Below are 14,948 nucleotides of genomic sequence, written 5' to 3'. Positions count from 1 at the left end.
GGTGGGTGGGGGAGCACCCTCTCAGGCAAAGGGGCAGATGGGGTGAACAACTCTGGCGGGGGTGGGGGGAAACCCAGGTCGGGGGGGAATATTTGGAATGTAAATAAATAAAACAATTTAATTAAAAAAAGTTGAAGTTTCAAAAAAAAACCCCACAAAGTATAAGAGATAACACCTAATTTTTAAAAAAATCATAAAATCACAGCATCTACACAATCACTTGAAGCATATAAGAGAAATGTTTGTAATAGGACCAAATGTAAAAGTCAAAATAAAAAAAAAGTGAAAATGGAAATTAGGTTTTTATAAGAGGATATAACGATCACATGAATTTATAATCATTATATAAATGTTTATATAATGAATATAAATTCCTTTTGATTCTGGTACTCTTGGCGGGGGGAGAGGGGAGGAGGTACAGGTATTATTTTTAACCTTAAAAATATTCTCAAAAATTTGACTTCCCTTTGAAATGCTAAGTCTTCACTTAGTAAGTTCATCACTTCAAAGGTTCTCAGGTCAGAAAGCATATGAGAAAAGAAGGGGTTAAAAGGCTTCATGGCTTGTTTTTCTAACTCTAAGAAAGGTTTTTAGGTTTAAACTTTTTCCTACACAAACCACTGATTTACTGACTTGATAATACACTATTTTCTCTTAGAACTCAAAGAAACACTTAACTAGATACTGAAATAACAAGGAAAAGGTAAAACTTTAAAATGTATTAATTCAGGGCGACAAAGGTAACGTTCATTTCCACTGGTAAAAGACAACAGAAAAGGGAAGTTTTCCAAGTTTCCTTCCAAAACACAGGCAAGAGGACAGAGTCTGATGCAGAAGTCGTTTGCCTCTGCTGGAGTACAGATCACAGACCACCGGTCGTGTCCTCCGCGGGCACTTTGTCACCTCCATTGCTCTCCTTGCCTACTTGGTAGGTGCGGAGTTGTTCCATGAAGCCAGGATTCGGACATATGGATGGTCTCGCCTCTTTCACCAACGACAGGGCAGTGGTGAAAGTGGCTTCTTCAGAACTCATGAGGAAGCCAATGACAATTGCAGCAGCCCTGGAAACACCTGCATTACAGTGCACGAGAACCACGCCATCCTGAAACGCCGTCAAACAAAGTTCATATTAGACACCTGAGAAGGCTTAATTACACATTCTTTTTTTTTAAAGATTTATTTATTATTATATCTAAGTACACTGTAGCTGTCGTCAGACGCACCAGAAGAGGGCATCAGATCTCATTACAGAGGGTTGTGAGCCACCATGTGATTGCTGGGATTTGAACTCAGGACCTTCGGAAGAGCAGTCGGTGCTCTTAACCACTGAGCCATCTCTCCAGCCCTAATTACACATTCTTAGTAGACTCAAAACTACAAAGTAAATGACTTGTCTATGTATTTACCAGAATACATTTCATTGCAAAAAAAAAAAAAAAAAATGAGGGAAAAAAATTGCATTGCAAAAAAAAAAAAAAAATCATCCAATAAATATCTGCTCTTGCCCAGACTGAAATGCTCGGATAATGTGGTTGGAATTCTGAAATGGCACTTTTTACAGGACTCAAGTGATTCAGCCCAGTACACATAAAAGCCTACTAACTTCCCATGCATATAAATAACTGGTGTCACTGGCTTGAACATCTATATACAAAATGACTGGCAGGGGAAAAACATTTTGCCCTGGGGAATATTATTCTGTAAGGAAGTAAATTAAAAATGTTTTTAACTCATCAGTAAATGATGGCTTGGACAGCTTATAAGAACATGGAGTGGAAAAGGTAACTGGACACCAGCAGTGAGGTCAGTGAGTGAAGAGCGTCTCGGGTGACCTGTAAACGATACTTTACAAGAGAAATGAACAGTGTGGGTGGATACTGATGGAGGCAATAGCGTATTAATAATGAATGGAGTAGATCTGATGGGTCAGCACTGATACAGCCTGGCCTAGTACAGGCTTCTAAAAAGTTAATGATCTATAGTGAACAGAGCACACACACCACAGAATTAGCCCCTTCAGCAACTTCCTTTCTCCACTCTTCATTTGCTACCACAGAAAAGGGACAGGACGAATTAACAAATTACTGGAGCCCCTATCCCGCAAGCACGGGGCACACACTACTGTTGTTATGGGTCACTTGGCTATTTTAGGTTTTCAAGGCAGCTTCCTCACATCTGTGTATCTGTGGTACAATTTCTTTCTTAACCCATTCTATCAAGCTTGCAAGTGTATCTCTTCTAAAGAATGATTAGCGGTGCGCTCCCTCAGTGCAGACCCGGTGCCTCTTTTGTGAAGCGGCAGCTGAGGAGACTCCGGCGCTCGCCATGGCCGACGAGAAACCCAAGGAAGGAGTCAAGACTGAGAACAATGATCATATTAATTTGAAGGTGGCGGGACAGGATGGTTCTGTGGTGCAGTTTAAGATTAAGAGACATACACCACTTAGTAAACTAATGAAAGCCTATTGTGAACGGCAGGGTTTGTCAATGAGGCAGATCAGATTCCGGTTTGATGGGCAGCCAATCAACGAAACAGACACACCTGCACAGTTGGAAATGGAGGATGAAGATACGATTGATGTGTTCCAGCAGCAGACTGGAGGTGTCTACTAAAAAGGGAGCCTGCTACTTTACTCCAGAATTTTGTTATAGACCAAGAATACATTCTCAATTAGAAAGCCACAATTTGGTCCCACCACATCCTGACTACTACAGTATAGTTTTCTCTCTTCTTTCATTTCCCTGTCCCCATTTCTTTATTGTACATAAAGTAACTGGTGTATGTGCACACGCATAGTGCTCTCTCTTTCTTTTCCTTTTTTAAACTAAATTACCGATGTTCTGTTCTGGTTGACATGAGATGGAGGTGGTCTGGGGAAAAATACTGGGTTTGTGAAAATACCCCCTTCTCCACTAGTGGCATGCTCATTCAGCTCTTATCTTTATATTCCAGTAAGTTATTTTGCTCTCATTGTTTTAACAAAAGAACCCAACAACAACAAATCCTTGCATACCTTGTTCGATTGGAGAATTTTAATGTTTTTCATTTATCATTGTAAAACCAAGGACAATTTTATAACTTTTTTGTACGTAGCTGTTACATGTAGGGCAATCTGTCTTTAAGTAGGGATAAATTACTCTTGAACAAAATGATCCTAGATAGTTTTCCCTTCAAGTCAAGCGTCTTGCTGTTTAAATAAACTTCTTGTTTAAAATGAAAACAAAAACAAAAACAAAAACAAAAAAACAAAAAAAAAGAATGATTAGCAACAAAATGACCAGTATTTTAAAATTTCTTACATCAACAAGTATACTTCAAGTGTTTTCTTAGACATAACTATGATTCATTTTCTTGTTTTGTTTCTGCACAAAGAAAGGAAAATAATGTTCACTATATACATCTATACATCAAGAAATGTTCTCACTTTTAAAAAATTATTTTTATTTTTAAAAACAATATGTGTCTGTGTACACTCACAGACAGTGGGCTTATGCACATATGGGTGCAGTGCACATGGAAGCTAGAAGAGGGCTCTGGAACTAGAGAGGGTTGTGAGCTGCCTAGGTACTGAGAACTCACTCCGAGCACTTAACTGCTGAGGCATCTCTCTAGCCCCCCCCCTCTCTCCTTTTCTTTTTTTGTTTGTGTGTATGTGTGTGTGTTCTGCTTTTTGCAGTACTGAGAACTAAATCTACAGCTTTGTACACACTAGGAAGCACTCTATCCCCAGTCCTTTTTTTTTTAACTTTTCATTTTAAGGCACGTTTTCCCTAAGTAGCCCAGGGTGGTTCTGAACTCACCCAGTGCTTCTCGGTTCTCCAGCTCAACCTTTTTCTTCTTCTTCTTCTCTTTTTTTTTTTTTTTTTACTTTGTACCAACAGCTAATTTTTTATGACTTAAAATGTTTAAAAATTATATTACAACAACTTGAAAATTACTATGTACATATGTATATATATATATATATATATGTATATGTGTGTGTGTATCAGTTCAAAACAAATCTTCAGATCTCAAATTTACTCATTTGAAAGTATTAATATTTTCTTTTCACTACGTTATATAACCACTTTTCTTTTTAGGATTTATTTTATGTATATTGCCTGCATGCATGCATGCATGGGCACCTTGTGTATGAAGTACCTTCAGGTCAGGTGTTGGATTCTCTGAAACTAGAGTTACAGATGGTTGTGAGACAGCAAATGGGTGCTGGGAACTGAAGCTGTGTACTCTGTAGGAACAAGTGCTCTTAACAGCTAGGCAAATCCTCCAGACCCAATAACTACTTCCTATAGCTTTTAAATTCCTTCCTTCCAGTTTTATGTAAACTGTCCTTGAAGGTACTTGCAAAAGAATGGTTGGATTTTACTCCTTGTTCTGAGAGCTTAAAAATACTGAAGCAAAGTTCCCTTTACACTTACTGCTATGCTATGTCTCACAGACCTTTACCTCTTCTTCGGGCAGCCGACCCTGGCTCTTGTCCTAAGAAAACTGGCCCTCTGCAGGTGAGATGAGAGAGGAGGGCTGTTTCACCCATCTTTGAATCTCTAGCACTAAGTTCAATTCTTAGCATATAGTAGGAATTCTGTGAATGTTTGCTAAGTAAATAAATCAATTTAGTGTGCACTTGTGTAAAGAAATCTTGTTACCCTAAAAGTTCACACTAAGGGAAGATGAGCCATCCAGTAGGTAAAGACACTGACTGTCAAGTTTTCAGTCCTCATCCAGGGAAGGGTCTTGGTAATACAGACACTCATGACCAGTCAACAAGCAAAAAAATAAGCCACTGTGCAGTGCTCAGCCGTAAATGGAACACGTATGTGATAACCCCTCCCCTGAAGGCTCCAGGAACATTGTGGAAGAGGGGGCAGAAAGACTGTCAGAGCCAGAAGTCGAGGCTGGGTGCAACAGTGTCTTCTGAACACGGAAGGAATGCTGCACTCACTAACCCACTGCAGCTGATGGTGCCTGCACCAGACCTGCACAAGACCAAGCCAGTCAACGCTCCAGCAGGGATGGCGCGGGCTCATCAAGTCTTGACCCTGCTTGAGGAGCTATTGACAAGTTGACTGGTATTAGGGAATGGAAGGGTCAGTTTTCTTTATAAGTATAGGTTAACTACGCTCCAGTGGGTGCCCTATGCCCATGGGTGCCCCATGCTGATGTTTATATGGACAGTTAATCAGACTCAGTGAGTTATTGAAAAAACAAACAAGGACATGAATCTGGGAGGGGGATGTGGAAGGATCTTGGAGGAGTTGGAGGGAAAAGAGTAGGGGAGAAATATGATTAAAATACATTGTGTCCATGCATGAAATTCTCAAAAACTAAATTTAAAATGCTATATTAAAAATAAAATTAGGGCTGGAGAGATGGCTCAGTGGGTAAGAGCACTGACTGTGCTCCCAGAGGTCCTGAGTTCAAATCCCAGCAACCACATGGTGGCTCACAACCATCTGTAATGGGATCCAGTGCCCTCTTCTGGGGTGTCTGAAGACCGCTACAGTGTACTCATATAAATAAAATAAATAAATCTTTTAACATAAATAAATAAATTAAATTAAATTAAATAATGAAATATTTCCAATCCTTTTTGGATAGTCCACTCTGTCAGTCAGTGAAGCAAGACTCAGGTCCTACCTCATTATCATGCTGAAGTCTGACTGCAAGCATCTGTCAGCACAGGTCACTCTGACGACATTCATGACTGTCTAGACATGGTGTTGTAGTTTGAATATGTTTTGAGCATGTTCCCTAGAGGTTCATGGTTTCAAAGCTCAGGTTCATGCTCAAGGTTAGGAGCTGGTAGATGTGTAGCTGTTCTTTTGCTATTGTGTGAGTTCTTCTTCCTTCCACCCTTCTCCACCCCTTTTCTTCTGCCTTTTCAACCTCCCAACACTAGATAGAGTTGAAAAAAGGGATAGAGAGGAGAGGCAAGAGGTCCCTGAATAAAGTCAGGGGGTGCCATTATCTTTAGACTACTTCCTCTTGATTAGGAATGTTGATTTCCCTGGGGCAAGTTTGATCTTCCTTGTGAAGATAACTAATTTCTACTTCTGGTTCCTTCTTCGCACATGACTACCTAACAAACCACAATCAACAACAACCAATCAACAACCTACACCACCTCTCAGGGCCCTAGCTTTTATATACCCCCTGAAAAGTCCCCAGAATCCCAAATGTCACAAAATTAGAGAAACTAACTGCAGCTGGCAAAATCACACCCCAGCTAGAGCATGAAGCAAATCATAGTCAGCTGCTGTGAAGCCGTCCCATATCCCAGCCTGAGACTAAAATGAAAATATATTCTTATATTTCTATGTTTTTTAAAGAAAGCAAAATTCCAAAATTGTCACTACAGGCATGCACTCTTTCGTGGAAGGTAATAGCAGAGTTACCATGGAACTCCTGATTAGTTCTTTGGGGAGGAAATTATTATATAAACCCCACCTACAATCTTGCCTGTGGATGTGATATTGCTAACAATAAACAAGTCTGTAAGTATGAATTCTATGATATTATTCTGTATTAAAGATGTATATACATTCAGTTATACATAATAATTAAAGGAATTGATTTTGAAAATTATAAACTTAATTATAATAAAAATGTAAAAATATTGACAAAAAATATCATTTCAAGGAACAACTTTAGGTAATAACCATCCTAGAAGCCTTGCCTATCAGAACGTTGATGCAGATCAAAAATTAAGATTAAAATAATACGCCATGCCATGCTGATCTTCTAAAGTCACAAAACCAGCAGACAATTCTTGATTAGGATTCCATATAATCTCAGCACACACAAAAAAATTTTATTCTTCCTTAAAATTCTATGGTTCCAAACACATGAGGGCCAGAGATATGGCTCAGTTGGTACAGTACTTACTTGGCCTCAAAGCCCTGAGTTCCATCCCAGGGCAACATAAAAACAGGCATGGTAATGCACAGCTGTAATTCCAGCACTGGGATGGCAAAGGCAGGAGGATCAAAAGTCCAAGATCATCCTTGGCTACACCAGCAAGTCAGAAACTTAGCCTAAGCTGCATGAGACCCTGCCTCAATAAATATATCAACAAAAATGTAAATGCACAGATACACAGTCTCTGTGCCTTAGTCATGAAAATGAATGAATATTCATCGTCACGAATACGTTCACAAGACTAGAGCAGACTGTACCCTTTGGTCCATCTGGTTTCTTATGAATCAGTCAAAATGCAGGTCCCAATACAGCCTCCGAGGATATGTAACTACATATTTGCAAAGAAAGATTCATTAAGTGAGGGAGTTTATCTCCTAGTGTTTCTTGGTAAGAACTCAGAACAGAACTAAATTAATATAAAAAGCAAACCTCTCATTAAGAAAGAAAAAACCAATTAGAGAATGAAAACCTTAAGGAGTTAGTGAGTATTGCTGGAGGGAAATTTTCACAATGGCTCTTCACAGATCCATTGCAAAATGTACAAAGACTGGGCGGTGGTCCTATGTTTTTGAATTTCTACTTCTGAATAACTGTATCAAAACAAACCTCACCTTCAGTTTTGCTTGCTCAATAAACTCAAAACATTCTGGAAAATAAGACAGGATATTGGTTTCAGGCACATCCAGTATAGAAATGGTCTTATATGTAAACTCACTGAGGAAAGCATTTTCAACTCCATATGCAACATTGAGAATATGAGTCACCTTAAAGGAAAGAAAAAAAAAGATGAATTTTAAGTTCTATGAATCAGATAATCTAAAAATAGACTATAATGTTAATTTCCATAATAAGAATAATCAGAAATATAACTTGACTCACTGAATGATACATCATCTTTGTGCCCTTTCCTCTGCCTCATCCCTCAACAGCAATGCTCCTTCATAATACATGTACAGCCCTTTTGTTGTAACCCAACTCAATGAAAATGAAGACCAGGGTGAACTTACTATCACAAGCACTGAGTGAACAATGACCTTAGCAGAAAGTTCTTAAAAGATCTACTGGGGGAAAAAAAAACAAAACAAACAAACACCCTCAGTTCATAGCCATACAAAAACTTTGGTGACAAGGGGTGGTTTTTGGTCAGTTGGTTGGTTGGTTTGTTTTATTGCAGTGAACCACAGGTAGTAGAGATGATGAGGGACCCAACCTAAAAGGCCTTTTTTTCCCAATAAAGCCTCCCTATATTTCTCAGGTAGAGAACTGCTTACTGATGCTGGCCTTGGGCTGGGATGCCCTTTATAGTAAGGATAGTAAGAGGAGTTCGCTTTTCCTAGGCATGACTAAGAGGGTGACTGTGCGGAGAACGAGCAGGGTGCGATAGAGATGATCTTCTTTTCCACCCCAACAGTGAAGCAGAATGTGGACAAGTATGCCATTAAAACAGGAGCAGTGAAAACAAAAACAAAACAAAACAAAACCACAACTTGCTAATGCAAAGGTTTTTCAGATTCCATTTGCCTCATTACCCTGAACAGCACTGATCAGTTAGTGGAAAGAAGGCTGAAACTTTCTCTCGTTTTGTTGAACTGTTGGTGTGCAAGGATTCTGGTAGGCGATCCAGGCATTCTCACATGTTTACGCAATTAAGGGTCGTTATTTCTCATTATCGTGCTAATAAGCGTAATAAATCAAAGAGAAGCTAAATTAAACACAGGTCTGTAAATTGACAGGCACAGGTATCAGACTAGCTAATGAACTGATCATTAGATATTTTCCTTCGGGAAATAACTGCAAATAATTAACACGTCACATTTTTTATCCTCCATTCGATCAGTTGCTGTTTCCCTCAGAGCTGTGGGTGACAAACATACGATGAGTAAGGTCTTTACCCAGTGTACCACTTGTCTCAGCCCACACCAGTGTGTGTGGGGAGGAGAGGTGGTAGTTGTCCACAGCTCTTCTCTCAGCCGAAATGCTCTTCCCACCTTTATCACAGTTGCCAGTTATGAAGTCTCAGTGAGATGAATGCTCTCAGAGAAGTCAGCTCACACAAGCTGCCCTACCAGTCTCTTGCTGCCTTGTTTGCTCCTTTTAGAGGAGATGATCTCCTCTGAAAGTGTCATGGCAACCTTTACATCTTCCCATCAGGTCTCACTGCCTTACCTATACGCTTTCTTTCTGCCTTACTTCCATAAATGATACATCCCTGCATACTTTGTAGGCCCTTCCTGGTATGTGCACCTGGATCCATACTACTACGTCTACACTTTCCTCGAGTGACTTTCCAGAATCTTCTACTTCTCTAACATTGGCCTTAATGTTAATGCCTTAACTCAACGCCTTCCTGGTGCCACCCAATTTCTCTTACTTGCAGTTCTACCCCTGGGAAGAGACACCATGACCAAGGCAACTCCTAAAAGAAACCGTTTAAGTGGGGGCTTGCTTGAGATTTGGCAGCAGCCAGTCAGTCATGGTGCTAGACCAGTAGCTGAGAGCCCACATCTGATCCACACTGAGAGATGGCATGAGACTGTGCCTGGTATGGGCTTTTGAAAGTGAGACACCTCCTCCAACAAGGCCACAACTCCTAATCCTTCCTAAACAGTCCAGCAACCAACTAGGAAGCCCCTTCTCCCTATAACTAAGCAATCACTGAATTGTAAGGATTTGGATATCTAAGCATATCTCAAATCCACTACTATCATCTTCTCTAAGAGTACTAAAATAACTTCACAGTTGGCCTCTCCATCTCTAGCTCAAGCATTTCCCACAGTCTATTTCCCATGCGGCTTCTAATGAGAAATCTTTTTTGGAAGCCAATGTAATCCTGCTATTTCCCTAGATAAAACCTCTCATTGGATTTCTGCCATGTTTTGGATCACTTCCAGACAACTTGCACTGGTTTTACATGGCCCTCCATACTCTTTTTTTACGCTTACCTCTCTCACTCATTATCTTCGCTCTCACATCATTTTCTGAGCTGTTTCTGTCCCTGAAAATGTCAGCCTTTTTCTTTTCTAGCTCTGGGGTGTCTACACACCCCATCTCTTCCATCTGAGTCCTAAGATGCCTGTTCCTTTCTCAACCCCTCTCAGAGCAAAACTGAAGCATCACCTCCTCCAAGAAGCATTTCCCGAGCCCCCAAGCCCCAAACTAAATAAGACAAACCTGGGTTAAAGGCACCATCACTCTGCACTCAACCACACAATGCCCGGCTGTACACCTTTGGCTTCTTCTTGGGTCCACTCAGTGCATAAGAACCCCAAACCACTTAACATGAGTTGACAACAGCAAATAGCTAAAAATTACTCTGAAGAAATACTGAAAATGAGCAATAAATCCTATTGGCTGTGTGAAGCGAGGTCGTCAGAAGCAGTGTCCATGAGACTGGAATATGAGCCAGGAGCGAGAATAGGTAGATCTGTGACAAGCAGACATGAGGGAAAATCTGACATGAGGGAAAGCAGAGGCAAGAAATAAGCCCTGCCAGAGTCCAGTTCATGAGGGCATGAAGGAATCTGAGAAGAACACAAAACTGAAAGGATGAATTACAGTCCTATATATTTAAAATAGATGCAATTATTTCAGCAATGCTACTAAAAGGATACCCCAAGTGATACAGATCAATCCAAATTATGCAAAAGTGAGGGATACAATCCTTCCCATAGAAGAATGGACATCTTCCTGTATGTGATGCCAGAGTTGAAATATCCATTTTCTTCATTTACCTTATGCTTTCTCAGTAGCTCCAGGTCATGAGCAGCATCCTGTGACCCTGAGGAAATAAATCATATTACCTTGAACATAAGTACAGTTATGGGAACTTTCTGTAATGATTCTCTTAAAAATCACAACAGAGGTGGGCTAGAGAGTCGGCTCAGTGGTTAAGAGCCCTGACTGCTCTTCCAGCGGTCCTGAGTTCAATTCCCAGCAACCACATGGTGGCTCACAACCATCTGTAATAGGATCTGATGCCCTCTTCTGGTGTGTCTGAAGACAGCTACAGTGTACTCATATAAATAAAATAAGTGAATAAAAAAATGTAAAAAAAAAAAAAAATCACAACAGAGGGGGTAAAAATGATTATGGGAAGAAACCAGCTTTGGGAAGGGAAATTTGGTAATATTCATCGTGGAAAATTATCTTTTATAATCTATGGACTTTCCCATTTTGAATAATTTACACTAAAGTCATAGGTGCTGCAGTGATTACCTCTCAGGATGTTCAACATATAACAAATAAAAACAAAACCAGCAAGCAAAACAACTCCTAGTCCAACAGAGGTGCTCAGAATTTAAAGATTACCATAGTGAGATCTGTCCCGCAATATGTACCACTGGAAACAAACATTAAAATAGGTAACACATGGCGATCATGTTCTCAATATATTAGGAAATAGAATTGCTTCAGGGGCTTGGGAAATGGCTCAGCGGGAAAAGTACTTTACTAACACAGGACCTGAGTTTAGATCCGTAATACACACATAAGCTCCAGGCATGCTGTGAAATAAACAATAGAAAATAAAAATATGTATTGCTGAATAACAAAGTACACCGAACAAAACACTAAACGCAGGGTTACAATAAATAGCCCTTTCTTTTATAAAAGAAAAAGAAAAAGGGTATTAAGGAAATCAGACACCCACAGAGTTCAGGGCAGCAGGAGAGGGAACACTCAGTAGCTTTGAGGTTCATGGGCTCCCACCCACACACTGTGTGCCGCTAGTGCTGTGCCTTTCACCGGCTCTTTCTATTGAAAATGGTTCTCTACTCTCCCACATTTGGAGACTGGCTCTAGTTAATAAGCAAACAATTAGCTGGGCGGTGGTGGTGCACGCCTTTAATCCCAGCACTTGGTTGGGAGGCAGAGGCAGGTGGATTTCTGAGTTCGAGGCCAGCCTGGTCTACAAAGTGAGTTCCAGGACAGCCAGGGCTATACAGAGAAACCCTGTCTCAAAAAACAAAAACAAAAAGCAAACAAACAAACAAATAAAAAAAGCAAAGAATGAATGACAGAGTATAGCAGGTTTCCCAAATGATCAAATAGGACATTCGCAATAAAGGATTTCGAGAATTTTACTTTTCTGTGGCTCCATTTCCATAAACAATGCTCTTTTCCATCCCCTTCCATATCTAGGAATCAGCCAGCTTCTCTCACATGATAACCAAGAGGTCACAAGCACACAGTGATTCCAAGCTGAGAGGCTCCTTACTAAACCTGGTCAGCAGAATGTGTGTTCTGCTTCTGTCTACTTGGAAGCTGGACTTCCAAAATATGAGCATTTGGTAAATATGTGTGGTGGGTACAGAAACTCTGTTCTCTCACCATCCTGTGACTTTTATCAATTGGAAATACTTCATGACTAAAAAGGTGATTCTCGGTTTTAACTGTGTTGGGATGGGTAAACAGGTTCAGATACATTAATTTTAGTTTAGTAGTTAATATATCTTTAAACTAATTATTCTATTCTGTTTCTATTTTAAAATAATAAAAAATTGTAACATAACTTAAATGAAATTATTTCCCTTTTCACCCTACACTGACTGCCTTGGTAATTCTCTCTCTGTGTCCCTGTCTCTGTCTCTGTCTCTGTCTCTGTCTCTGTCTCTCTCTCTCTCCATATCTGAAGCAGACAGGTCAGGTCGACTATAGTTGCTTTACTTTCTAAGTGACTTCCAAATTAAGACAATATTGATATAAACATAAATGCTGTGTATTAGGTGTGCTTGTGGCGTTGAAGCAAGTACTCTATCACTGACTCTCACTATGTTGCTCAATCCGACCTCACTCTGGAGCCCAGGCAGGCCTTGAACTAGTTACTATCCTCTCTCAGCTTCTGAGACAGCTCTAATTGCAGCCAATTAAGATTCTTTTTTTTTAAAAGTATTTGCTAATTTATTCACTTACTTTTTTTTCTGTTTATTGTGTACATAAGAGAGAGAAAGACAAAGAGGGGGTGAGAGGGAGAGAGAAAGACAGACAAAGGACAGACAGAGATAGAGTTGGTGATCAATTGTGGAGGTCAGAAAACGCTTGGGGGGGTTGCAAAGTATGAATATAAATAATCTCATTCTTAGATGAAGACATAAGATCTGAACTAGCCAGCTCAGCCAAAAGTCACTTCACTTTCTGCTTTTCATTGGTTAGAAGATGGTATTTTTCTTTTCTCTAAACTGCAAATTTTATCTGGTCCTATTCATTGAGTCAATCTAGAGAAAATGTATGTGACAGTTCTTAGGATACATGGTGGGACTTGAGTTTTGCCAAAAGAAAAAAAAAAATCACAATGCCAAAACAACCTTATAGGATGTCCCTTCAGTGAAAGCAGACAGGAGCTGGGGAGGTGTAGTGCCATGCACACACACACTACACGCGCATACACTTATGCACACATGCACACAAAATAAACAAACTAAAAAATAATGTAAGCAGATGGGTTTTTGCAGTTTTGAGAGGATAAATGAATTGGAACACCTAATGTAAGTCCAGCCTTAAACAACATAGTACTATGATGGTGTGCAAGAGTCAGTCAGACTTAGACCTAATCCCCTTGGACATCTCTGCTATTTACTGAATCTATTGCCTGTGCAAATTACTTAACCAATATTAATGCCAATTCCTGTTTGTAATATAAAGATAATCCCTATTTGAAGATCTTTAAAACAATTATATGCTGTGTATAGTTCATATTGTGGGTGTGTCTAACTCCTGGTTCTGTGTCCAAGTGTTAATTTCTCATTCATAAATGCACACCAATGCAGACTTATGGAACAGGCTGGTTTCTACAGAACACCATCCCAGATCAACAAGGTAACAAGTGAGTTCTCTTACAAGCTTGTTTCTTTTGTTATCTGTGGGCGATGCTTGTATACGAACTCAGTATTTCCATAGCACAAGAAATAAGACCATCGGGTTCATAGCTATGAAGCAGAAGCCCTGTGTTTAACACCCAAAGACAGGCACCACGAGCAGATGCAGCCACAGGAAGGACGTGTGCCCTCAACATCCCTTCAACAGCCAAGGAGCCACTTGCTTTTTGCATTTTTTTTAAAGGATATAGTCTTTTCTATAATACAAGAAAATACAACATCCCATTATCTTTTAAAGAAAGTTAGAAAAACAGAGGAACATTTCTTCTAAAACTCAATCATCAGGTGTCAAAGTGCTACTATGTTTTCAGAAGAAGGTTGTGCGGGCAGACACGTCCCTATTTTGTTCCTAACCTAAAAAAGTAAACATTTCAACTGTACATCAGGATAGCTGATATTATTGTGCATAGGGAATTAGTGTGCATAGGGGAAGCTGATGGCAAAGGAACCCAGCCTAGGACTCCACAAGGAAGTGGCGAGTCAGTCTACTCACCCAGAAGCAACCAGGGCTTAATAACGCCAACTTGCAGGTCCAAGGTAAGGTCCTGCACATAGCCACAACCACCCCCACCGCTGGGCTCTGTCTCCACAACATGAACTGTGGCATCTTCCCAGGTTTCTATAAGTTTCTTTCCAGTTAGCGTGGTCACCCTGGTGCACTGCTTCCTGAGATTATCCCGGGAGAATGCTTTGATTTCTTGGTTCAGGGAGTGCATTACATGAGCGGAGAAGGAAAAGCAGCAAGCTCAAGAAAAAAGAAATAAAAAACAAAACAAAAAAGGCACTGCACTGCTAGTCAGTCACTAGCCACTTACTGGAGCTGGCCCCTGCAGTGACAACCTCACCCCTTCCAGAGAAGAGCACAGCCCAGGCCTGCTTCCCGAGCACCGTTGTAAGGTGAGAGCTGATTGGCTGCTAAGAAACGGGCGCCGATTGGATGCCGTTTCTCATCTGACGGAAGTTGGGGGTCTTCCGGATCTATTCAGATGCTTTTTTATCTGGGCGTGTCTTCCTTCACTCTTGGTTTTTTAATCTTAGCTTAGTTTTGGACCCGGGGAGCGGGAGTGGGGGTGGGGGAATATTCATTGCTAAGACTCATTTGGAGAGAGCTGATGTCTCGTTTTTTCTGGAAGTGTTAGACTGGTTACGGAGAT

At 40.3% G+C, this 14,948-nt stretch overlaps 1 protein-coding gene, 1 non-coding gene and 1 pseudogene across 2 annotated transcripts; 2 read left to right on the top strand and 1 right to left on the bottom strand.

The window, feature by feature from the left end:
• Positions 1-232: 232 nt before the first annotated feature.
• Positions 233-14,680, bottom strand: Dusp19 (dual specificity phosphatase 19). Its single transcript, NM_024438.4, has 4 exons — positions 14,288-14,680; positions 10,654-10,700; positions 7,534-7,686; positions 233-1,102 (listed from the first exon to the last, which is right to left on the bottom strand). Exons 1-4 carry the CDS (start codon positions 14,508-14,510, stop codon positions 863-865), a joined length of 663 nt encoding a protein of 220 aa, NP_077758.1. The 5' UTR covers positions 14,511-14,680; the 3' UTR covers positions 233-862.
• Positions 2,256-3,211, top strand: Gm13690 (predicted gene 13690; annotated as a pseudogene).
• Mir684-1 (microRNA 684-1) lies at positions 3,104-3,189 on the top strand. The gene has a single exon (NR_030454.1). It is a non-coding gene; the product is annotated as a microRNA 684-1 (primary transcript).
• Positions 14,681-14,948: the final 268 nt, after the last annotated feature.

Source organism: Mus musculus, chromosome 2 (genome assembly GCF_000001635.26).
Source record: "Mus musculus strain C57BL/6J chromosome 2, GRCm38.p6 C57BL/6J".
NCBI lineage: Eukaryota > Metazoa > Chordata > Mammalia > Rodentia > Muridae > Mus > Mus musculus.
The sequence above is the reverse complement of the archived record's forward strand: the minus strand, read 5'-3'. Positions and strand labels throughout refer to the sequence as shown.